We start from the raw sequence: 27,719 nt of genomic DNA, 5'->3' as shown, positions 1-27,719 counted from the left end.
AAAATAAAATAGTCAATTCGTGTCATTTTCTCCAAGAAACAGTCATTGTAAAATACGTATAGAACCCGATTTAAATAAGTTTATTTTAAAATGTATCGTTTTAAGGTAAAATTACTTTATAATAAAGAAAATCTTTAATTTTGAATTCTTAATTTATAAAACAACGTAATAATAGTTCAGTATATGAAAAAATAAAAGTAAATACTGCAAATCAAATACCCTTCCATTGGAAATGCAAACTATTTCACGGACGAACTATACCTTTCTGTCTTATATTAATTTGATGCTTGTGACACACCTCCCCCCCCACCCCTAGATGTGTGACAACACTAGAAAAGTGTGTTTACATAAAATATGCATCCATCGGATCTTCATAATAAAAATTTGTCATTCAACATGTTGTGTCGATGAAACGAAAACATTTGTCACCCACATATTCATTGAATTCGAACAAAGTAAAGAATGGGACATTCATTATGTGAGCAGAGCTCATCATTCAATTAATAAATGCCCCGCGCGCAGTCCGATGACGCAATGAGATGACGATCCCCGACATCCGCTCCTCTTTTTCTCCCTCTCTCTCTCATCTGGGAAGAGGAGAAAAAGAGTTCTCTTTGTGGATTTTCTCACAAGTGCCTCTGCAGCTCTCGACTGAAGTGTTGTGAGGGTTCTATTTTTAGAGGGACCCCAAATAATGCAGCAGAGGTGGGCCCCTCCTCCACCCCCGCCTCGGGACCCTTCCGGCATCCACAGTATCGTGGAGTCGCATCGACATCATCATCCTCCCGATGATGAGGAGGCCATGAGCAGCGACAGTTCCGACCCCAAGAGGCGATCCAGCTACGAGAATATCCAGGCTCATGAGCGGTTCCTGCCCAACAAGCCTCCGCCGCCGGTCATCACCCGTCGAAGTAGAGATTCCTCTTTACACCGTTCGACGCCCAGTCCCTCTCTCCGTCCACCCTGTAGACTCTCTTCACCCCGTGACCCCTGCTGGTCTGACACTTTGTCCGACGATGCCTGCTCGGAACCGGTCAGGAGGAGGCCGGGGAGCCGCGCGTCCTCCCGGATCCACCACAGAGGACCCACTCTGGATTGTCCAGCGTCGACTTGGGGACACCGTAGCTCGCCTTGTTGCGTTCCCTATCACTGGTGCGGAGCTGCTCACTTCATGCATTCGGTAAGACTTTTATTTATTCTAAATGACAATGTAAAGCCCTCCCTACAGAAATATGTATCCATTCTTTATAGTTAATATTTTGTTATAATTATTATGAATGGATAAAAAGCCGTTCATTTTTATCAGATAATGGGTGAAATAGATTCATATTTTATTATAAAAGATGATAGGGAAAATATTTATATTTTTTTCCCTATCATCTTTTATATGGCTTTATTTTAAATAATAGAGTCGATCTGTGGTTAAAGCGTTGAGCTGTGGGAGGGTTCTATCCCTGCAGGCCGCTAAAAGATCGTCTGGTACCAGTGTGTGTGTGTAGTAAATAAAGGCGGAGAGAGTTATATGGACCTCCATTACAGCTTCTGTCCGTTGCGTGAATGCGTCACTTTTTAAATATTGCAGTGGGTAGATTTTTTTTCCTTCTCCCTTTTGCCGAGCAGAGAGGTTATAGGATCTGAATCAAACTATACAAATCACTCTTCAATTCTCTAGTTTCTGTAGCAATCGTGTTCCTTTCCTAGTATGTGTGCGACTCTTGGAAAGTTATTTAGGATGAAGTATTTTCACCTTGTTACTTTAGCACGTGAAAGAAGGTACAGTCCCTGCCCGTTTTATTATCGATGCACTCTTAAGATTCTATTTAAAATCTGAATTATCATGTGATACTCTATACAGCTTCATTGTTTCGACGCGGTTTGCACTTGTTTACGCTCGTGTATCGATGGATTAACACTGTAATACAATACGTTAAAGATAAATACAAATAGGAAGTCTATAAAAGAAATCTCCCGAATAAAAACCCATGACATCTATGTTTAAATATAAAAGTTATAAACGCGTACAAAACATGTCATTATTAAAACACTACAGTGAGTCTATTCTTTTGATCTAATTATTAAACTATACTAATCAAGTGCTAGATATAATAAATATTCTATAATTACATAATATATTTTCTAGTTTATCCTATCGTCAAATTTACCTATATTAAATATCTTGTCTAATTTAACCAATGGATAGCCGAACGTAAACAAGTGCAAACCGGTTTCAGTCACATAAAAATAATAGAGCTGTACAGAGTATCACCTGATCAGTAAGATTATTACATAGAATCTTATAGTTAGTGGGTCTAATAATTTGTCCACTGAACTATATATATATATATATATATATATATATATATATGTATATATATATATATATATATATATATATATATATATATATATATATATATATATATATATATATATATATATATATTATATATATATATATATATATGAATTTTTACTTATTTGTACTTTTTGTGATCTATTTCATTTGTTGTTATTTTTAAAAAAAATTTTTTGAGTGCTCTTCACACTATTGTATTAATTTATTTAGCTTTGGCTTTATTGATACAATATCAGAAAGTACTCTGTTTTGCGGATATAATCGTGTGGGCTGAAGAAAAGATTATATCCTTTTTTTTTCTCCGGTTTTTTAATTAACATTTCATGATTTTTTTTTTTTTTTTTTTTTTTTTTAATTTTTTTTTTATTTATTATTATTTTTAATAAACTGTTGTTTGTTATTTTTTACTTATTATTTCCCCCCCCCCTTTTTCATATGTCTATTATTTTTCTTTGTTTTATTCTTCGTTATGAACTTATATATATATATATATATATATATATATATATATATATATATATATATATATATATATAGTCAAACCCCGCTATAGTGAACACGGTTTATAGTGAACTCCCGGATATAGTGAACGAAATGTTCGGTCCCGTGGCTTGCTATACGCGGATAATGTTATTTTTTGTGGATATAGTGAACCAAAAAAGTTAGGAAGTTGGATGCAATGAACTTTTTTCTGTCTTCAACTGATTTTTTTCGTAATAGTTTTGAAATTTCTACTTCAAAAAACAAAAAAAACAAAAAAAATACATATACCGATTTTCAAAACCATCTATAGAGGGGAATGTAGCGATAAGCATTTTTTTCTTGTTTGCTTCTTTTATCTCACTTTCCCATCCCTAAACAAACAAAGCAGATGTTTCCAACCCAGGCAGACGAGGTGTCAGTCAGATCAATATACATTTTATGTCAGAGGGAATGAGCAATTATTCATTATTGGTCAAAGGGTTGGATACTAGAAAGTGTTGATAAGGCCCTCATTTCAACTCCTTTTTGCTCTCAGTTCAGTTTAAAAAATCCTGTAATCAAGTGTCTCAAATTTAACTATGGCGAGCAGTAAACGTAAAACGTTCTCCATTGATGATAAAATGGGCATAATCAGAAAAATTGAAAATGGATGCAATCAAGCTGATATCTGCAGTTTGTAACAGATGGATAAATAGGCAATGAATAATTTCTGCTCATGAAAAAAATTTAGATGGCAGAAAAAAGTTGAGAAAAGCAGATCACAAGGATGTTGAAGAAACATTACTGAAGTGGTTCTCCAATCGAAGTATCTAAACAAATGTCGATGAATTTGCTAAGCGATTTTATGAGACTACTTTTATGTTCTCGAATGGCAGGTTAGACAGGTTTAAAAAGCAGGATAACAGAAATTCAGGAAAAATTATCTGAGAGTCGGGAAGTTTTTCAATATCTGATGTTGAGGATTGCTCATCAGCTAAAGATTAAAAAAAAAATTTTGTACGCAAGACAAAATAATAATGGAAAATAACACATTTTTTGCTACTACATAATATTTTTCCGTCATTTATTTGAACAATGTGTAATAAAAGGGAGGAGTTTGGGAACCATTAGTTAAATTGCCCGCGTAACGGATATAGTGAACTCCCGGTTATAGTGAGCAGAAATTTCGGTTCCTTGGAGATTCACTATAGCGGGGTTTAACTGTATATATATACGTAGTGGTTATATGTATAAAACTTTTCACAACGCATGCACATATCTCAGTATTTTGTTTCCAATTGCTCTTCAGTATATTCAAAAAAATCTTTTTCTTCTGCCCCTATTTAAATCCTTCAAGTCATTAATGTTGGCATTATTCTTCACAAACCAAGGAATTTATTCTTCTACCAAATTTGAAGAATTATACCCTTCATATAATATTTGTAAGGAAGACTTGTTAACATCGTAAAAAAATAAGTTGCGAAAAAGCTTAAGATTTCTTTAAAAACTGGAACGTCTTTTTCAAATTTAATATGGTTGTAATTAAAATGATCAAAATAATTAACCTTTCCAAAAAAGGTTTTAAAAAATAACCTCCCCCCCCCCAGTAAATTTTTTAAATTTAGTTCAACAAATACAGTGGTTATATGTTCCTCTTATTATTTTGAGTTGAAGTGAAAATCGCGAGTGAAAATCGAAGTAACAAGAAATATATATAAGTAGAGATTTGAATCTTCCAAAGCTGGAAGCTATATTTTATATGAGACAACACGGTCAGTAAATACGTTTTATAAATGAGTTTAAGAAAAGAAAGAATATAAAAAGAAAAGAACGTTTTCATGCACTTTAAGAATAAGATTAAGTTTTTCTTAAGAGTTGGGCTGTTGAGAAGGGGTGCCACTCTACTTTAAGTATCTTAAAATATGCACTGATGTAATAAAAAAAATATATTCATTAAACACGAGGTGGGGGTTTAACACAAAATGGTTTAATATAATGGATTCAAAAATGGAAGTGGCTGATGATGTGATGGCAACAACAGCAGGATTTAACCATGAGGAGACAATTAAAGAAATATGAGTAGAGGGAAAGTTAATCTGTGGATTTACGAGTCAGAAAAAGAAAAAAAAAATGGGACCATTCTTTATTGTTCACGTGACTCCCAACGAGAAAAAAAGAGGAAATAAGTCCTCTCTTTGAAGTCGTCTGACCTCATGAGCTATCGCCTTTCCCTGCTCCAGTGATGAAAAAGAACGTTTTCTTTTACTGGATTAGATTTTACATAGAGAAGAACCATTTTGATGAAGGTCCCTTATACAGTAGGAATGCTAATAAGCGGAATGTATTCTAATTGATAAAGAAAAATGAAAGCTGAATTTGAAAACGATTCTTTTTACTTTCGTGAAAAAAATTAATTTTGTAATATTTTTTCTTTTGCACACACTACAGACGATTTTAGATGAAATTCTAAATAAATGTTTGTCTTCGTTCTACATTTGTTTTAAAGATATTTTAGTTTTTGAAAATGTTCTTCAAACAAATAACATTGTCTGACGATATATTGAATGAGTAACTCTACATTTTCGCATTGCTGTTTAGTAAACATATTTCAATTAAACTCAATTATCTATATCATATTTTCAATTATATATATTTCAATCATTTATAGGCTACGCTTTTTATTGAAGTCCTATTTACTGTCACTCACAGTGTTATTTTAACGCTCTCTTTGTTCGTTCCTATATAGCGCCCTGAATTTTGTTTCATTTTCATTCTATTATTTTTTTTAAATAATTTCCTGAAAATTACTCCAAAAATAGATGTTAGACATTTTTGCACTTTTGAAACTAAGATTCTTCCATTGACAACGAAGCTTCCATTGACAACTGTTCAAACTATTATTATATCCCCGCTCAATAAACGTAAAACATCTTGAGATGAAGAAAGAGTGACAGGACCCTTTATTATCGTAAATCTTTTTTTTTTTTTTTGTGAAATGGAAAGTTAAATTTGTATAAGAAAAAAAATTTTTTGTTGTTGTTGTTGATTTTACTCAATTTTTGTATAAACGAGAATATGTGTTAAAATTAATAGAAATCAAAAAATATATAAATAGTAAATATTTTTTTAAGAAGAAAACATTTGGAGACATTAAGAAGAAATCATATTTTAACATTCGAAAACATTAAGAAAATTTCATATTTGATAAAATGTCCCCTATGACAAAAAAGGAACCAGGTTTGTTTTACAGTTGATGATACTTTGACGTCAAAAACCCAATCCTGAATTTGACTATGAAAATCTCGTGCTTTTAGTAGTTCGACCCCCTTTTGTGGCTCTTCATAGCACAAACTATGGATTTAACTTTTCTGTTTGTTATACTGTTTTCAAAATCCGCTCCAATGACGTCAGGTTTTGGAGACCCATATTAATTTCCACGGAATACCGTTTAATTTTCTCGGGACAAACATTCCATGGAATAATTTTTAAGTTTCATTCATTTTCATGAAATTTCCTTGCACAACAACTACACACAAAGAACGTGTGACATTATTTGCTAGAATCATTGAAGAAAAAACGAGGGAGGGAAAAAGAGCAACGAAAAAAAAAAAATAGATAGCACCTCTTTAACAATTTCATGAATTGAATGTCCAGTTTGTTGTAAGGCTGTTAAACGCGAATTGAATATAATTAAATATTTATTCGAATTTAATGAAACACTTTTTTAAAAACCGATTCATATACTAAGTTTAATTTGAAGTTAGCAGAAACGAGCTTTGATAATATTTTTTTTAAATGCATACGTAATACAATTGGTTATACACTGTACTTAATAAGCATTGTTATGTAAGTATGTATCCATTAGCAATTCAATTGCCTCTGAGGAGTGTCATTTTGTGATAGGATAAAAATTTTAACAAAATATCTGTAGTGTTTTATTTTAAAATATTTAATTTTATTAAAAAAACATACAAATTAGAAAACTATTGACTGTGTCTTATTTTATCATAATACAATTAGACATGAATTTTTAAAAAAAGTGGAGAGCTTCTTATACGAAATGCAAAAAACTCTTAATTTAATCCTCTACCTAATTTCTTTTTACTAAAAAAATCTAATTTCAAAGAAATAAATATTTAATAACATTAAATTCGGGGTCAACGCCCCTTTTACGTTAAATTAAATTAATATAACTGTTAAGAGGGATGATTTTTCGGCTGCTTTTTCCCCCCGTTCCATAATTGTTAAAATGATGCTTTCTTTTCCGGATTTTCTTTTCGGTTCTTCTTTTAAATGCCTTTTTTTTTTCATTTATCATTTGGTACAACGTTGAACAGCTCTGAAATATACTTTAGATGAAGGGAGTATTTTCATCTTTAACTAGATACAGTGAGACCACCCGTTCCACACTAAAAGGGTCGTTCATAGAGATTGATTTCAAAATTGATATTTTTCGCAAACGATTTTAATTTTAGTCAAATGTCATTTCCTTGGGGTGCAGAAATGCCACATTTGTTGGCTTCATGAAAAGACGGATCGATGAATAAAATGTCTCTTAAAAAGGATCCCCAACTGATGTAATTATGTGTCAAAACAATTTCACCAATTGTAAAGAGCTAGTTTAAATAAATAAACAATTATGTTGTTTTGTTTAAGTTTGCATTTATATTTTATATCATAAAAATGAGTTAGCTTTAAAGAGAGGTTTGTTTCTTTGAGATGCTTGTTTTTTCTAAAATAACTTTTTTTATATCTTCAGGGGTCTGTCCAGGCAGAATTTACTACCGTTTAGCGGTACCTTCACAAATTCAATTTTAGGTAAAACGGTAGTTTCACAAATTCAACTTTAGCAAAAACGGTAGTTTCACAAAATGCTTTTTCTTAAAACTTTATTTTTGTATCCCTTAAGAGACAATAAATCTATATTTTTACCATGTTTTTGTATTGATTTTTTAATATAATTTTTAATTTTTCACAAATTATGTCTAAATTTTCACAAAATAGGTACCTTTCAGAAAAACCTAGACAGACCCCTGATCTTTTAACTCTAAAAGTAAATCAATGATCGTCTTTATCTTTAGTGCACTCTTCACTGCAACATGAAGAAATAAAAAAGAGCTCTCTCACAAATATTTTGAATACTTCTACTTATTTGTTTTGATTTTTTTCTTTCGTGTTTCCTTAATTTGACCCTTTTCCGCATTTGATGCAGATGTTTGCTCGGTCTGCGGGAGAGGTTCCTACGGTCTAAAGATTTTTCTTCAACACAAAGTCTATGGAAAAAGTTCCTCTAGAAAGGGGTCGCTATTCAGAGGTGGTCTCTTCTGGAGGTTTCACCGTATTTATATAAAGTATATATGTCACGTGTCTCATTGTTTTCTCAACTAATGCCATGGTCATGAGTTCTCAATGTAACAGTTAATACCTCTAGTGAAATATAAAGAATTGAAGGAGTTTTCTTTTTCTAAAAAATGGTGGATGATAGAGACAACTGGATTGCATGTTGTGAATCAGCCTGTTTCAAACGCCAAACTGCATAGTTTCATTCTTTAGTTTCCCACTATTATGTTGATATATGAATGAATATTTGTTATTATGAATAATTGTTGATGACATGAAAAAAACTTATTTATTTCAGGGTAATGAAGTAGGTTTTGAGTGTGATGATTTGGAGCAGAGGATTTCCCAACTTGAAATCGAGAAGCAACAGCTCACACTTCAGGTACATTTCTTTATCATCCTGAAAATGCAATCTGTCATGTATATAAATGTTAGTATACATCTAGTGGATCTATTTGTAGGTGAATGTGTTGTCGGATCAGGTCGAGGCTCAAAACGAGAAAGTCGAGGAACTGGAGTACTCACTCTCAAAGAGTAAAGAACAACTGGACCACTCTGAGACACTATTAAGAAAAGTGAGTTCTTTTGATTCAACATTTTATAAGATAGCAACTTGTGGACACCTTCCTGTTAGAGGAACTGACTGCTACTTTTCAATATCCATTCGTTGAATGCATGTTTTCTTATGATTATGACAGAGGTGATTGTGCTCCGAAAAAAGTCCGGATTTCTCGCTAACCGTGATTGGGAAATTTTCCGAAATCCAAGGTTCAGAAGTTTCCAGAAATCATTGATCACATTTATGCATAAAAATTCTTGTATATTTTATTTAAAAATATTAGAACTAGGAATTTATACTTGGCACTCATTTGTAAATGTTGTATTCTAGTAGAATGTGATTAGAGATAAAAGTGAATTTATACAAAATTATTCATTTAAATGATGCTGCATATGATTTATTTAGAATTTCATGTTTTGAAAATATCAATGATTCAAATTTAAAAAGACATGAATTTTTTGAAGTGCGTCATTTAGGATTTTACTCAAGAAAGTTTCAGGATTTTTGAGTTGGGCTCACAATCACCCCTGTTATTATCATAATTGTTGTCAAAAACTGTATTCAAAATCCCGGGAATTTTTTTCTCCTTAATTTAGTGTTTTGGCGTACTACTCGGTGAGGCGTTGCATGCTTGTCGTTCATGTCAATTTTTAAAAACTCCAAGTTTAGAACGATTTTCTGTTCCTGGTTGCACGGAAGTCTATCTTCTTGTTAATGTGAAGCAATGTTTATTTATTTTTATGTTTTTTTTTCTTGTTATGTTTTGAATGTGTCTCCCATTAGCTCCCACATTTTTCTTTAATTTTAATCCCCCCCCCCTACGACATGTCTTGGTCTTGGCCAGTTTACCGTAAACTGTAAGGTTTTTTTTCCCTTCCGATTTTAGTCCAACCTTGATAATTATTCTTTTTTAACCCTTCATTGTTGTTCTTGATTACCCAATATGCTAAACTAACCTTTTGAACTAGTGTAGCTGATGATGATTAGAGCAGACATGACAATGCTTCTTTTTGGGAGTATTTTAGTGGTGGTAAAGTTTTAAGTATCTCATATTTGTTTCTTGGTACAGCAAGTTTGATTGAGAACGACTTTTCTTATCTCTAACTCTGTACAGCAGTGGACTGATCGTTAAGACAGGGTTCCCAGCAGATCACTGAAGTCAAGTATACTTGGATCAGTCTGCGTAGGGACCGAGGGTGTGCGGTATGGGTTCTGGTTAAACTGGTCTACAGTAAAGTGCTCGACTTCGCGCACAGGTTGTCGGGCTACCGAAGTGGGGGTGCCATCCCCTCCGCAGAGGATCAAAATTGTGATGGCATGTCTTCGGATCATCCTCAGGGATGTTTCCCAGAACATCGCCAATAGCCCACTGTACAGCTCTAGTGCGACGTAAATGAATTACTGCTACTACTATCTCTAACTCTAAACAAAAAAATGTATATGTATATATATATATTTATATTATTAGTTCCGATAATTATTTTATTGTATTTTCAGAATTAATCTAAATTCTGCAAAGTCTTATTATTTTCTATTACTTTGTAAAATATTTTGAGCAAGTGAGATTGATTATTTCATTTTTACTCTCCTAAAGTCACGTGATGACCTCTTTAAACCGCCCACTCGGTCAAAAGAGTGAAGAAGTGTCGAAAGCCGCATTGTTCAGAAGAAAAAAATGAAAAGTGTTTAAAACGGATCTGCTGAGGAACAACAATCATTTAGGGCATTAATTGTCTTGAAAAGAAGTTGAGCGTCGTTGATGGATAAATGGATGCTGTATTGCCCTTCACTTTATCATTGCTATTCTTAACAAAAAAGTTATACATTTATCAGAAATGAAAAACAAAATACACCAACCTTCATTATTTTATTATTATAACCGTCGTTGAACGGCAGACCCAATTTTGGGTTTACGACTACTTATGTTCAACTCCGTAGCCTTGTCATTTTGATCCCAATCCAGAAGACAAGGGAACTACCGGATCAGTACCTCCAGAGGTATGATTTGTTATGGGAACAAGGAGGACTGTGAGACTCAACAGATTTAACGTGCACCAGTCTCCAATGACTACACGGGAGGTCTTCGGTCGGCCCAAAATTGGGTCGGCTGGTCAACGACGGAGCGTTCGCCTTCCAATGAGGTGAATCAGGTTCAATCCCGGCGATGACTGATCGATACGAATTCCTCATCCGGCTTGCACCGACCACAGTGCTGACTAGAAATATCTTCAGTGGTAGACGGATCATGGGTCAGAATCCCTTGCCATCAGGCTAACCGTGGGAGGTTCTCGTGGTCCTCCCCTCCATGTAATGCAAATGCGGGTTAGTTCCATCAAAAAGTCCTCCACGAAGGGAAATTTCTCCCAATACTTGATCCAGGAGTTCCCTTGTCTTCTGGATTGGGTTCATAATGACGAAGCTGCGGAGTTGAACATGAGTAGCCGTAAATCCATAAAATTGGGTCGGCTGTTAAACGACGGTTATAATATAAAAAATAAAATAGGTTCTGGAGATGGAAAAATTCAGAAAATGTAAGTATTGTGAGTCGATCATAGGTTTTCATCTGGAGTGGATTTCAGCCTTGCCTTGCCATGCCTGGGGGAGGGATTTCATGCCTTAATATTTCTAGTTAAATATAACTCTTTAATTTCTTTCGGAAAAAAGTTTGAGAACCATTAGTCTCATAAGTTTTTTACAACCGTAATAAGGGCCGCCATCATTTTCATTTCACGCTTATAAATAAGCTAAGTCCTGATTCATTTTTTGAAAAAATTATTTTTATGACATTCATTTAGTATTTTCTGTATAAATTCAGATTTATACATTTCAAAAGAAAAAAAAATTAAAATTATGAGGTGGAAAATCTTTGCACTATCTAAAAATTTAATCAGATGAAATACACAATTTTTTATTTCATTTTTTGCCATTAGTTTTAATACTACGTTTTTATTAAGTTGCTTTCGTGTTTGTAAGTTTGGAATCTTGCATTCGAATGTTGGAATGCTCAAATTTGAACTTCAGTCGTTTCCTAACCGATATCATGATTTTATCATCGTTTTATCAACAACAAAAAAACTTATCATCTATCGAAATTTCGACTAGTTACATTGAATGAATTTGAAGTTAAAATAGTTTCTTGGGCACAGCAAATTTTTTTTATATGGTCAAATCGAAATTTAGACCACTTTCCGATGAGCTCGATAACGCAAATTTCAACTGGAGCTCCTTCCAAATTCTGACCCTTTTCTGACTAGCTATAGATAACGCGCATTTCAACTGGATCCCTGTTACCAAGATCAAGTTATTATTAAGGCTGATACAAATGAATTCAAAATATTTTAAATTGAAACGTATTTTGTACCACCTACTTTTCCTCATATCATTTTATTTTCGATAGAAGTATTCCTGGAGGGCAAAAATCGATCGAATCCGTGAATCGATCGAAATCTTGTGTCGAAATTTTGGTACACAAATGTGCAAATTAATTTTGATAGAAATCTAAATTGCGTTTTTTTTTATTGGTGTATTTTAATGCAAAGTGATGCTATCTACCCTATTGCAAGCTTAAAAATTATTTATTTCTGTTAAAGAAAATGTTATTGTCACAATTACCGCTGTTTCAGAAAATTTCCCTCACCCGCTTCTCATATCGTCAATATTTATTCGCTAAGCGAAAAAAAAATTAGAAATTTCACTAACTTATAAAGTAATCTTTTATGAACATTCTAATATTGTTATACAAATTAATTTTTGAGTTATTTTACGTATAATTTATTTATTTAATTATTTATTCATTTATTTGTCTCTCTAAGGATTCAAATTTAAAAAACAACTAGCTGTACAATTATGAGAGTTTTTTTTTTCTTTTTTTTCTTTTTTTTTTTTCCTTCTTCTTTTTGCAGCTATTATCTGATAATATCATGTCCTATTTTGTTCAAAATCCGAAACGGTTTTTGTTATTAAATTGTAAATTTGCATTCCTCCCCCTTTCCTCTACGGTATTTCGATGAACTACAGGAAAGCCGTGCATTTTTTTTATCTCCTTTCGCAGCCACGTATTTTTAGTCTGACGATAAAAAGGATTCTTTTTAAATGAATTAGTTTTCGGAGTTAAATCACAAGTTGTTTTTCCGGAGAAATGTATCAGTATAATCCTAATTTTTTCTTTGTTAAAAAAAAAAAAGAAAGATCTTATACATTTTTTCCAACTTTTTTGTTGTTGTCACTGAGTGGAACAATACACTTTTCGCTCATTTCTAATGTTGATTTATTTTAATAAAATAAAAATAATTTAAATCTTGAAAACTTATTTTATCTTACAATTTATAATTGCTGTTTTGCCTCACGTAACGAAAAATGTTAGCTGAAGAATTAATATTGTTTTGAAGCATTGTTATACTTTCTAAAAATTCGCCTCGCTTTTTTTTTTTTTAAATGTTTTTATGTTTTGAATAATTATATTTAGCACTCACGTATCCTTATAACTGAAAACCAAAAAAAAAAAAAAAAAAAAAAAAAAAAAAAGCATTTGAACTAGTGGAGTTAAGTTTCAAAATTTTGGTGTGTTTTATTCAATCCTAAAAGGTTAACAAATAATACTTATTTATTTATTTATTTATTATTTTTTTTACCTAATCTAAACCGAGTGTTCCCCTTTGTTAGAATTATTTTAATTAAGAGGCTTAGTGTTAGCGTTTATATAAACTGATATTAAGAGTTCTTTCCCTGCGTTTTCTTTTTCCTCCTCCCCTGACTCTCCTCCCTGTGACTATCATTTTATTCTCCTTTCTTTAATTCATTTGCAAGAGATTATATTTCAATTCAAAACTTTGCCATTGGAATTTTTAAACATTTTTATATGTTATTGTGTTATTTAATTAATAATTGTTTAATTATTAATAATTTAACTAATAATTACTTGTGTTTAGGACTGGGCGATATTAGAAATTATATATCGTGATATATCGTCAGTTTTGCATCGCGATATAGCGATGTATCGCGATATAGTATTTTTGAATTTCATTTACTTTAAGGCACAGAAAGTCAGATTTCTATCAAGACTTCATACGCATATTGATTTAAATCAATTTATAAATTTGAAAATATATATGTTTTGCTAAAGAAAGATATTAAATAAATTGACTAAGATGTACAAATCTTACTTAAAATATTTATTGAAAAAATGTGTGTAGATACAGAATGAAATATTTGCACTTCTTTATCGTTTATAAGGTATAAGCAGTCTTAATTTAAGTTAACCCCTAAAACACCCTTAATGAAAAAAAATATTGTTATTAAACAAAAGCTGATTTTAAAATTTCAAAATATATTTTAATTAAAATAAAAGTTAGATTGACTAAACGCCGAAGTTTAAAATTAAAAATGTTCGAATTTTAAACTAAAAAGTAAACATAAGATTTGTAGTAATTTCTCAAAATTTTCGTTCTCTGAAAGATTTCTCAGTTTAAAAATAAAAAGGGAATTTTATAAAGATATCTAGCTGAAATTATTGAAAGAAAATTTAAAAAATTAAAAAAAAAGCTTGTTAAGAAATTCATTATACACTTAAAACAAAGTGTTAAAAATATATATATTTTCTTTTAAAAGAAACTTTTTTTAACAAATCAATATTTGCTTGTACTATTATGCGTAAATAATTACAGAATTATTAAGTTCGATGGTAATGTTCAAATTCTTAATGAAGAAGTAAACACAAGTTTTGTTATATTTTCTAAAAATGATCACGCAAATAACAAAAGATTTCTTAGTTTAAAAATAAAAAAATAAATAAAAGTGAAATTTATCAATATATTTACCTAACAGCATAGGAACAAAATTTAAAAAATAAGTTCGTTAAAAAATTATTTGTATGCTTAAAACAAAGAGCTAAATAAATTTTAGAAAAAAAAATGCTTCTTAAACACTATTTTTATTATTATTTCATATAAATAATTAAATTAAATTAAATAATGACCGAATTATGAACGAAAAACAAAGTAAGGCAAAGTTTCTTAATTAAATTCTTAAAAATAAAAACAAAAGAATTGTGATATTCGGTAATATATTTAGCTAATTAACTAATAATATAAAACGAAAATTAAAAAAAAATAATGATTTTACTCTCTAATAAAACGAAGTAGTAATTGATAAAAAAAAAAAAAAAGAAATGAATAAAATTCGCAAAGTTTTCAAATTCTTTTGAACAAATAAAGTTTATTGACTTATGTCCAAAAAATAAGTTTTCTTTTAACTTTATTTCTAAAAATAAAAACAACTCAAGATTTATAAATTTAAAATCAGTAATAGAAGCCCATTAAATTATTAGAAATTTTATCCGAAAGGTTTTTAATAAATTCAAAGAAAGTAAAAAAACAACCTAACAAATTTATTTACTTTGTAATTTAATTCCTTATGGGTGCCTTAAATTAGATTTCCGATAATTTTCACATTTAAAAATATAAAAAAAGTTTTGTCAGAAAATAAATAAAAAACTTACCTAATTAATGAAGAAACTTTTCTTTATAAATTCTTTTCAATAATAGATTGCGTTCAGAACAAGGTTACGACGGCGATCACGAAGTTAATCCCATTGAAAATAATCTACAAGAAACGATTTCAAATCGCGAAGTTGCGAAAACGAACATGTGATATAACGATATAAGGTCTCAAAAGTGATTCTGATTCTACCGCTCATCAGTCAAGGCCGTCTCAACATAACGAAACAATATCGTCTTCCACAGCGCGAGTTGGCATCGGAACGTAAGAGAAAGTCCTTGCGTGTATCGCTATATCGCTATATCGTTATATCGTCTTCTTCACTCGACGGCTTAAATCAGATTTCTGATACATCGCTTGGAATGTAAGTCGCTGTATCGGTTTGCCGATATAGGCGTTAAATCGATATGTCGCGATATATCGATTTATAGCCCAGTCCTACTTGTGTTATTTAATAATTGTGTAAAAATTAAATAAATCATTCAAATTTTCAGAAATTTTAGATTTGAATTTTTTATTGTCCTTATCGATTTTAATATTTATTCTTTATTCTGAATTTATAGAGTTTTAAATTTTATTTTTTATTGGTTGTATATAATTAAAACAAAGAATAATAATTAAAATAAATGAAAAATGATTCAAAATAAAGTTTTTTTCATGTGTATCGACTGAGGACTAAAAACTCCTATTCAGTATCATGTGACTAACTTGAATATCTGTCTGACTGATTGGAAAATTATATTCATTTATCTGTAGCTTCATCTAGATTTATGTATTTATATCAAAATTTTTTCATACATTCTTTTTTGTATTAAAAATATTTTTTAAAGTTTAAAAAATTTCCTTATAGATAATTATTTTAGATAATTTAATTATTTCTATAGCCTTGAAAATATTCTAAAAAAATGTAGGGCGTTAAACTTCGTTATCAGGGTACCCTTCCCGTAAACGGACAATTTTCATAACCGGAAAATTTTTTCAGTCCCAAGAATGTCCGTTTGACCGATGTTTCACTGTATTTTGCTTTCCAAAATTATCAATTACTTTCATGATTGCAGGAGATGTCGACGAGATCAACCATTGAAAATAGTAAACTTGATTTGATGGCTCAAATATCTGCACTAAGAATACGGTTGGCGAGTGTAGAGAATGAGAAAAGAGAAACAGAAGAGAGGAATTGTAAATTAGAAGTAATTCATTTTCTTTTATGTCTTTTTGACCACTGGAATAAAATAATTTAAAAACCTTTTCTATCAGTCTGCATGAAGAAGTAATAAATTGTATGCAACTTATTAAGATCAAGTTTGTATATTCTCGGCTAATTTTCCAGCAGTTCTTCTCTTCTGGAAAGACTATGTAACGACCACTTTTGAATTTCACACAAGAATTTTATCCATAGACTTTGTGTTGAAGAAAACCTTTAGGAGAGACCATTGGCTGTGCCGAATGCGAATAAGGTCAAATAAGGAAACACAAAAAATGTCAAAACAAAAATTTAACGAGACAAACAAGTAGATTATAATGTATTCAAAATAATTTTATGAGGCTCTTATTTAGAGAGCTCTTTTTCAGTTTACAACATTATGTTGCAGTCAAGAGTTCACTAAAGAGGATGCTATCGATGATTTACTTTTAAAGTTGGAAGTTAAATTATGGAATAAAAAGTTATTTCAGAAAAAAAAAAAACATCTCAGAAAAACAATCTCTAACAAACAAAATCTTCTCATCCTTTGAAGCTTACAAATTTTTATGATATAAAATTAAATGCAAACATGAAAAAACATAATTGTTTATTTATTTAAAATAGCTTTATCATTCATAATTGGTGAATTTGTTTTTATACTTAATTTTATCAGAAGGATCAGTTTCATAGATGCTAAATTTTATTCTTTGATCCATTTTTGCATGGTGCAAACAGAAGTGGCATTTGACCATCAAGAAAATGACACTGACTTAAACTAAAATAGTTTGCGAAAAATCATGTGCCTTTAATAATAATTTTGAAGTCAATGAAGGTATCCTCTAAGAACGATCAACCTCTAGCAACAACCGTTTTACTGTGGAATGGAGGGTGGTCGCTCCTGAGAGGTTTGACTCTATTATGTTCATTTTATATGAAGTCATTTTTCTAACATTAATCTTGAGTAATTGAAATTTGTAAGTGATTTTTTGGATTGGGGACTTAAATTGCACCTTGTAGTCGATGTCCTAGTTTCAGAACCCTAGCGCCAGTGGTTCTGGTGTTATAAGATATTCAACAAAGACTGACAAAATACTGAATAAAAAGAAAAGTAGAAAAATACGAAACTCTGATTTATATACTTGTAAAAAATTTAATTTATATTGTTCTGACTATTTTATCTTTAGGAAAAAATTTTAAAATTCATTTTTATTCTTAACATACATAATGTAGTAGAAGAGCTTAATAACATAAATCTTGTGACATGAGGCTAATGCTTTTCAGTAATTTTTAAATATAAAATCTTTAAAACGCAAAAATATGCACTAAAGTAACCATTATTTATGAAAAAAAGGTGAAGTTATTAAGAACATTAGAGCAAAAGATCTAAAAAATTTAATGAGTCGAGTTTGTTTTAGAGATAATGTGAATGCCTTATATGGAGAATTATAGTTAATGGAATCATATTATTCAGATCTTCTACTGTATTATTATTACATTCGCAAGAAACACAAATTTGCATGATTGTTGACTTATCTCTAACTTTTCAATCCATTTTTTGAAAAAGTAGTGCTTTTAAAATCGCTAATCATTGCATTCAATTACTTTCTTTTTTCCTCTTTTTTTTAAAAAAAAAAGTTTGATGGAGATTAAATTTCAAAAACGTGTTTTGAAAAACAATTCTGTCTACCAAAAAAAAATTTTTTTTTAATGAAACAAAGTAGCAACCTCTATTAAAAAAATATTTTAGATTGATTTTGCTTTGTTCAAAAATATTATTAGGTATTTAAAAATGTTTTATTTTTAGAATGAGCTTATTTTGACATGTGCTTGTTTGGCTGAAAAGGAAACTGAACTGTCAACTTTTAAGGCAAGACTTGCACGCAGTGGAGCCACGACACCCCTTCTGGATAATAATAGTTAGTATTTAGGAATTCTTTCAATCTCTTCCACTATCTGCATCTTCACTATGTGAGCCAAAAGTATCCGGACACCCGCTTGTTAGAGTGGTGGAAACATAATGGTGTGAGGGTGTTTTCCGTAGTTTGGCCTGTGTCCATTTCGTTCTTGTGGTTGGAAACATGGACTCTGAGATGTGTATGTGGACAATGCTACACTTACAACTCTCTATGGCAATATTTCGGGCCCATTTATCTTCCAGCATTCACACAGCAAAACTTGCACAGACGTGTTTTTTATTTTCTTATAATCGTCGTTGAACAGCTGACCCAATTTTTGGGTTTACGACTACTCATGTTCAATTGTGCAGCCTTGTCATTTTAAACCCAATCCAGAAGACAAGGGAACTCCTTAATCAAGTATTGGAAGAAATTTTCCTTCGTGGAAGACTTTTTGAAGGAACTAACCTGCATTTGCATTGCATGGAGAGGAAGACCATGAGAACCTCTCAGGATTAGACCCCGGCGGCAAGGGGACTCTAACCCACGATCTACCACTGAGGATATTTTACGTCAGCACTGTGGTTGATGCAAGCCGGATGCGGAATTCGTATCGACCGGGATTCGAACCCGTTTTGTCTCGCAGGAAGGCGAACGTTCTATCCCCTGAGTCATTGCGGCTCACAGACGTGGTTTGAGGAGATGGGTGTTACTAAACTGGACTGGCCTTCTCAGATCCCCTAGCTATATCCCATAGAACACCTTTGGGACGAATTAGAGCGCTGATTACGTATAGTTTGTCTGAAATATGAACTCCTCCAGACATTCGTCTGGACCTGCGGCGGTGACTATGGTAACAAGGTATGACTGTTTCAAGTAGGGGTATGGGGTCCCTGTTTTGGATAGGTTTCGGGCCAGGTCGGCAAGAGAAAGGGAATCTCTTCAGTCTATTGTGTTAGTCCTGGAGTGAAGCTACCCTCCTTAAAATGTGGCTTTTTTGTTTTCATAGCACTAGACTTCCTCAGAATTTGTGGCGGGAGGAGTTTTTATCTTAGACAAACTATAGCCAGCCAGATCGATCATCCTCCTTGCAGCTGTCATGGAAGGTAATTCCTTCACACGTTAAATCTTCCCAGAAGGCTGTCATCGATGTAAAAAGGAAGCCAACACCATATTAATATGTGCCTACGGATGACCTGAGTCCAAACCTCTGGGTGTCTGGATTCTTCTGGCCATAGTGTATATCTGTGGTGAGGTTTAAATTTATTCATTTTTTTTTTTTTTTGCAGATAGTGAGTTTGAAAAATTGAGAGGAGCCCTCTCATCTGTGATGGCCTTAAATGATGAAAAAGTAATCTCACTCACATATCTCTAGAATGAGTGCTCACACAAGATATCACATTTTTATTAAGTATTGTTAGTGAAAAAAAAAAGTCAAAGCAACAGTTGATAGTTTAGGGTTATTAAAAATAGAATATTCTACATAAGAACAACATATTTTCTTTGTGATACTATTGGGTCAGGGTAATGCTTTTGGTGATGGATTTCTCAGAATAATCATGCAATTTAATGCTTTTTTTGAAAGCTGGGGGTTTTCTTAAGGTCAAGGTTTAGGTCAGCAATCACCCATTCTTGGGATTTAGTCACAATTGTGCTAAACAGTCTGGACAAAAGAATCTGTGTGTGTCCGCAAAGTTCCCTCTTTTCTTAAGACCTGGTGCATTTACAAAATGACTGCATTTTATAATTCTGCATACCAACCAATTCTTATAAATTTGATACAAATTGGATCGATGACATTTTGAACTTGGATCGATTGTTCAAATTCTTAATGGATGCATATTTAAAATATCCTAAGACTATAACTGGTTAAGTTACTTCTTTTTTTTTAATCCCAATTATACATTTTTATCTGCAGAGAATCATTTAAATGTTTTGTATGAATATTTTTAATGCCTATTTTTATAAGTGTATCTTTTTTTTTTAATCTGTATGTAATGAATAATTATTTTATAAAGTAATTTTAAGGTTTAAAATAAACCCCATTTTATCTCTATAAAATATGGCAGCATTTCTTTTTTTTCAAAGTGTACTCTTAAACCTCATTATTTTGAGTTTGATTGATCCTCTATGTGCACTATTTTGATTAACTTTCATAAGATTGAAACAATTGAGACTTTCTTTATTTCATATTAATTTCCTAGAGTCAAATATCTCACCGTTACTCAAGCCATGTGTATCACTGACATTGATAAATTGTAATGTTAAAAAAACATCAATAACATTTGCTTGCATTGTAAAATTGTTATAATAATACATTTAACTAAACTGGACTGTACAACTAAAGTATACAGAAAATTCTTATCAGGGATGCTATGAGTATGTATTTTTGGGAGGGGGAAAATTTTGCTGAATGAAATTAGTAATTTGATTGGATCATAAATAAGTGTTTGCAATTATCCCTACTAAAAATAATTAAGAGTGGATCTAAAGAATTTTAATTTTTAAATGACATAACCAACTTTTCTTATTTCTCCTGAAAGATTATATTTTTATATTTAAAATAGTAGCACGATTTTTACTTTAATATTCTTTTAATTAATTTGATTTAAAATATTTTTGTTCATCATCAAATCTAATTAATTCAAAGATATATAAACTGTCGATGATTTTTGGCGCTGATAAAATGAAAGAACTAACAGTTATTGTTGTAATTTTTTTTCCGTGCCACTAGAACAAACTTCCTAAAAATGTACAAATGCTCGTATTGGCAACTAAGAAATAAGCATGATTTTAACAGATCATCAATATATTATCGTTAAATAAGCATGAAGCAAATAAAATTTTTGTCTAATCTATAAAATTAAAGTCTAATCTATAATAAAACCAAGTTTACTAATAGCTAAGGAACTAGATTTATTATAACCAAGGTTAAGTGAGTGTTATGTATTAAAATCAATAGAACTTTTAACAATTCCCTTTTTTTACTGTTTGGAAAACGAACAGTGTGATATTTAATTCAGCTAACATGGACGAATATTGAATATAAATTTATTGAAATTTTTAGAGTACATTTATTTATGGAATTCGAAACGGGTAAAGTAAGAAGTCTTAATCTTGAACAAAGTATATACTAGAAAGTAATTCATTTGCTTGAATAAAAAAATTTAATTATTTTGTTGCTAACATTTTAACAACACATTAATTTTATCCACCTATTCATTATATTTAACAATTTTAATCATTACTATTCTAATTCATAAATATAATCATTAATAAACCATTTGCCGAATTAATATAGAGAAAAAAATATATAAAATCGCTGCTAAGATGAAGACATAATTTTTCGCTATCCCACGAACCGAATAACAAATAATTTTGTGATCGACAAGTCTGGTGAATACCAAATAGAGATGGAATATTTTAGAAATCGAGACCCCTCATTAAATGAATCCCAATTTTCTTTTAAATAAAAGGAAAATATTTGACATCGTTGTGTTCGAACGATGTAATAAAATGCTCATTTTATGTTAAGATTATTCGAAATTATATAACAAAGTAAGATAAGTTACCCAATAACAGTACATGGATGCAAAAAAAAAAAAAATTCCACTAATTGAATTACGTGGAATAAAAAAGAAATCTTTCATTTTTAACATAAAATAACTGATTCCAAGACATTTTAATATCATATAATGTTCAATCATATTTTGATTTCACATTCATTTCTCTAGTTTAGTATATCATATTATTAAATGCAAAAATATAAATAGAATGAAATGGATGGTCTACATGATTCGAATGATTGATTACCGTACAATAAGAAATATACTGCTTTTTAGACCCACTGGGACAAGAAAGCGGGGAAAGCCGCGATTGAGATGCGCTGACTTGGTGGAGTCTGATTTTCTTTAAATTAATGAAAAGAATTGGAGATCAAAAATAAATCAGAAGTCGACATAAAGAAATCTTCGAAGGAAGGCATTGGCTCACATTGGGTCCTCTCGAAATATGCAAAATCTCATATTGTTCTATCTAATAGGTTATGACAGTGAGAAGCATGCCTGCTCAAAATGTTCCAAAATAGTGTAGACGGCAGCAGTAAATTTTTTTTATGTTAAAAAATAATCACAAAATACCCCAAGATTCATCTTTTACACAATCTTTTAATCATAAAAATTTTTATGTTACTAAAAGGAGAATTAAATAGTATTCGAATCAACCACATTTGAATATATTACTGATCAAACTATATGTACCTATTTATAAAAGAAGGACGAAGTGGTTTTTGAAAGAGCTAGGTGTCTTATTGCTCAAATTCTGATGAAACTAGCTGGTTTGTGTAGGATTGACTGAAGAATGGGCTTTTCAATGGCGAGATAAAAATTGTTAAAGAAGAATGATGTAATGGCTATGGGAAATGATATCTATGCACATTTTTTTTCCCATCGCTATTCAAAAAAGTTTAACAAAGCTGTGATATTGATTCATTTGATTTGTGTTTTCTAAAAATAAAAGGAGGGAAAATGAAATTTCATAAATAGGCCGAAAGAGGAAATCTGGCAAACATCTTTGAGAGGTTACAGTGAATTTTCATGACCTTAAAGATTCTTGATTGCTATGGTTGTTCCACCCAATTACATTGATTCAAAATGAACACCGTTCAATGTGTTTCCAACTAAATATATTAGTTTGTCCTGTAACTTTTTTGAGTGTACTAGGGTAGATCAAAGTATTTATTCATTTTTGCAGGAAAGAGAGATACAGGAAATGAAAACTTCTTTCAATCGATACAGGAAACTTCAAGAATTAGTTTTATCCAATTCTTCCCACGAAAGTATGTTTCATTACTTCTTTTTTGTTTTATTTTTTCTTAACATCAGTAAAGATGTAAAACAATATGGTAAATTATTTATATAGTGTAAATAAATTCAAACGCTTGCATTTCTCTAACTTTTAGCTTGAAATGTTTGAATAATTCACAGTGTGTCCAGTTTTATTACAAAAGAATAGTTGAATTCAGTAAGCTGTAAAGTAACGCAACATAATGATGACCCATGTTGAAATGTTAGATATCAAGTCTTTATTCAGCATTCAAATAGAGTTAACATTTCTGTTTCATCATCTAATAAAATATTTTTATCTTCCAGAGAATGATTCCTCCCACAGATCTGTTGAAGATAGCTTCCTCTCTACCATTTTGTCTGTGAGTACTCTAAAATTTTATTTTTAGGTTTTATGAAGGGGATACATAGAGAGATTTAAAATATTGCAACCCTCTAATGACACTTTTGAAAGCCATTAGAGGGAGTGCCATAATATGAAAGGTTATGTCGCAGTATCTCGAGATAATGCACTCAATGAGGTGATTCAGGCTAGAATTTTTACGATGGCTGGCCTAGAGAATTCTGCTTGGGACTCTCACCGATCGTCGATGATAGTAGATCATGGGGTAGAATCTCTTTGGTCAGAATAACTGTGGGAGGTTTTGGTGCTTTTTCTTTTAATGTAAGGCAAAAGCAAGTTACTTTCATCAAATAGTCGTCTACAAAAGTTTTTTTTCCAATGCTTGATCTGGGAAATCATTTGTCTTTTGAGCTGAGTTCAAAATTACAAAGCTATGGAGTTGAACATTGACAATTCTGAACACAAAATAAGATTGGCCGTTCAGTTCCAGTTATAAAATAAAACTTGAATAGGTAATAAACAAAATTATTCCGGACCATTCTATTTTAATCCATATTGCACTCTTATAATCAACGCTATTGTAGAGATGTCAAAGCTTTAGTATCATACCTATATGTTTGTGATGGTGCATGCAATGTGTGTATCTAGTCGGCCATCTGAAAATTTGAGCATCTCCTTTACCAAATTGTATAATCTGTAGTTATATGTTTGTAAATGTGTGTTTTTTTTTAAATTTTATTCTTTTAGTTTTTTCTCTTTTAATTTTGCCCCTAATTTTTTGAATCATTGTTATATTTTAATTTTAGATTGTATTAAATTTAATCTTCAAGGGATTTAATTAATCAATTTAGATATATTCTCTAATGATTTTATCTGGAGTCTGTTTAATCTTTCTTTGACAATTTTATCTGAAAACTAAACGAAATTGTGTTGTGTTTAACTTTTTAAAACTAATATTTAGTCTAACAATCTTATTTTATAACCGGCGTTGAACAGCCACCTTAATTTAGGGTTTACATCTACTAATGTTCAACTCCGCAGCCTTGTAACCCACTCCAGAAGACAAGGGAACTCCTTGATCAAGTCTTGGGAGGAATTTCCTTTGTGGAGGACTTTTTAATGCAACTACCCTGCATTTGCATTACATGAACAGAAAAATCAAGAAAACCTCCCACAGTTAGCTCCACAGAAAGAGGAATCTAACCCATGATCCATCTATCACTGAGGATATTTTATGTCAGCACTGTGGTAGGTGCGAGCTGAGTCGGAATTTGTATCGACCACCCATTGCTGGGATTCGATCCAGGTTCACCTCAATGGAAGGTGAATGCGCTATCACCTGAACCACCACAGCTCAGAAAATAATTTAAATGTGATTTTAGCTACCATGTGTATATTCTAATGGCCCAATTTGCGATGTGCCTATGATAAACTTACCACATGCCACAAGATCTTCTGACCACACTGAACTGTATAGCCATGTTATAATTTTAACAGGGAACAAAGAGACGCTACATTATTTTTAATATACTATTTTATTATTTCTTAATTATTTCGGTAACTATAAGTATTGCTCGTGTCTACTGTAAGATCTGCATGTGCATGCTGCAAATTTAGTTGTAAATTAAAAAGTTAAACATGTTAAGATAAATTAATGAAAACAACCAAGCTGGATTTAAATCAAACGTATTTATAGAAAAGAAATTACTACTGGACTAATAATTATTACACAAATTACAGATTATATCATGAATTAATTTAGTTAAACTTTAACACCAATGGAAAATTTCTAGAAGACACTCAATTACATATAATTAGGTAGATTTTAAAATATCTGTATTTTAATTGCAAATAGTGGTTTTAATAATGTGGTACAAGTGCAATATGACGTTTCAAATATCGTAAATTTGGACTATAAATATATCTTTTAAAACTTATTGCTTAGGTTCTAAACTGATTAGGAATTTTCCATTTAGATTTAAAAAATACATGTGCATAAAATCTCTAATTATGAAATTGAAAAACAAACAAACAAGAAATAAAAAAGGGAGAAATTACCTCAGTCATTATTTTGCAGATCTTTCAACCTAAAACACCAGATAAAAATACTTAGAAAATTGCAACTCACTCCTTTTTGAATCAGCTGCATCCTCTGACTGTCATTCATTGGTTTGTGTTAGAATTTGTCAATAACAATCCATCCGTTCATTAGGGAAATATTTGTAAGGGAATTAAACATATTAAAAGGGAATTAAGTTACATATTGTGACCAGCCTGCAACAAGCCAAATTAACAAAACATATCATAAATCATTTGATGTTCAATTACAAGTTGCAATCAGTTTTGGAAGGCCTTAATTTTTTTATTTTAGTTTTCAACTCTCTGATCACAAATTTTTTTAGATGTAAAACCAACCTGTATTATTTTTTATCAGTGTTTGCTTCCTATCAATGATAATTTACAGTCTCGTTTGCATTTTCAGAGTTCCTTCTACGATTTCAGTTTGAGTGAAAAACCCCCTCCTGTTCCAAGGCAGAATGAGAATCATCGTTTGTCTCCTCTCTTCACCCCCATTCGGGGAGGATCACCCTTTGGGGGAGGAGAGGTGGCATGTCGGTACAGCGGCAGTTCAGAGAATGTCAATCCATCCGCACCACAAAAAGTAATTTTTTTCTTATTCTCATCAGCCCAACACTTTTAAGATTATTTCAGTGAGCTCATATAACACTCACGGGGGGAGAATTTCCTTTTTTAGAAAACTTTTATATACATGTATATATATATATATATATATATATGTAACATAAAAAGCTTCAATTAATCTTTTTATGTTAGTTTCTTTTATAAAACTTCATCCTAATTAATTATTCTCACACTTTTAAAAGCCGCATCCTGTTCTTAAATCTATTTTTGGCTCAAGTGTGCATTAATTAAGAGCAGGACATTTTTCCCTTTGCTCTGTGTGGGAAACATTCGATTTATCTCATAAACCAATAGCAACTACTAAGATTTCCCACTTTCCCTAAATTAAGACATTTTAAGGACCTAACATATAACCAAGGAGCGCAACTTTTCATGTGCACTTTTAATCATTCTCATGACTGCTCTTGTCTAATAATTAATAAATAAATTTTGTACCCTCCTTCCCGACCTATGACCTGTTTTAATCCTTCCACTCGGCAACGACGTTATATATATACACAGTGAAACCTCCTGTAACAGACAGTCCTACTAAACGGATGCCTCTGGATATATTTTTAATTCTTCGTAAATCTTTTAATGAATTTCATTGTATACCCTCTCCACAAAGCAGACAGTGATGTGACCAGATGCAGATAGTCATTTATGTCCTGAAAGGTTATTTTCTATTTCTTCAAACCAGACGTCATTTTTTTGAAATCTAAAAAAAAACATTTCTGCTTTAATTTCTAAGGAAAAAATATTCAACTTTCCACCAGTTTTATGGCAAGTAAATTTTTTGCTTTATCCACGACTAAAAATATCGTTAAGTTATTTCACTATTAAAGTATGAACCTATCTCCTGTCAGCTTCCTTTTCACTGGCATTTTGTTTAATATTTAAAATAACAACTAGAAAACTTATAAAGAGATTTTGACATTACATAGAAATTTTTAATGCCACCAGTTGTGATATTAATTTCTTTTGCTTGTATTGCAAAATGTAATTTTTTTCTTACCCAAATTAATTTGCCTATTTATCTGGATAAACATTTAAAATTAGAAGAAAATGTATGCATAAAAAAGTAATCTGTTATTATTTACTGTCTGAACATTTTTAAGAACATTAATTAGCAAATATTAATTTCAGCACACTCCTCATTTTATTACGGTAAATAAAGGTCTGCAAGTATGTAACATTAAAAAATATGACCTTCAGGCACTTCAATGCTTATGGCTTTTGCTGGGACTGGACATTTGAAGTCAAAAATTGGTGATAAGAGCTTAAAAATTCCCAAACAGCTGTTTGACACTTTTTTATTATTACAAAAGTACCTACATCTAATAAATCTAGAATTCCCACTTATGTGTGTTCTTTTTTATTTTATACACTGTGTTTAATATGCCCAGTTTTAAGGTTGTATTTGAAATTTTTTTTTTCAGACTCCACCTTTAAAAAGATTTTATTCGACACTTCCTCGACCCCATCAGTCGGATATTCTGAAGCAGTTTGTCAAACCTGTACCCGAAATTTCGACACCCCGTATAACAGGCATGAATTCTT

General features: G+C 31.2%; 1 protein-coding gene across 1 annotated transcript in view; it reads left to right on the top strand.

Annotated features, from left to right (window-relative positions):
- Positions 1-590: 590 nt before the first annotated feature.
- Positions 591-27,719, top strand: part of LOC107456787 (liprin-beta-1) — a 55,087-nt gene continuing 27,958 nt past the window's right edge. Inside the window, exons 1-10 of the mRNA XM_087165024.1 lie at positions 591-1,180; positions 8,457-8,540; positions 8,620-8,733; positions 16,271-16,402; positions 18,200-18,311; positions 19,580-19,641; positions 23,043-23,127; positions 23,441-23,496; positions 25,960-26,139; positions 27,599-27,707. Coding sequence (XP_087021150.1) covers positions 695-1,180; positions 8,457-8,540; positions 8,620-8,733; positions 16,271-16,402; positions 18,200-18,311; positions 19,580-19,641; positions 23,043-23,127; positions 23,441-23,496; positions 25,960-26,139; positions 27,599-27,707 — 1,420 coding nt within the window. The 5' untranslated portion in view covers positions 591-694. The remainder of the gene's footprint in view (positions 1,181-8,456; positions 8,541-8,619; positions 8,734-16,270; positions 16,403-18,199; positions 18,312-19,579; positions 19,642-23,042; positions 23,128-23,440; positions 23,497-25,959; positions 26,140-27,598; positions 27,708-27,719) is intronic.

Source organism: Parasteatoda tepidariorum, chromosome 5, assembly GCF_982258835.1.
Source record: "Parasteatoda tepidariorum strain Cologne lab strain chromosome 5, Ptep-v5.0, whole genome shotgun sequence".
Lineage (NCBI taxonomy): Eukaryota > Metazoa > Arthropoda > Arachnida > Araneae > Theridiidae > Parasteatoda > Parasteatoda tepidariorum.
The sequence above is the reverse complement of the archived record's forward strand: the minus strand, read 5'-3'. Positions and strand labels throughout refer to the sequence as shown.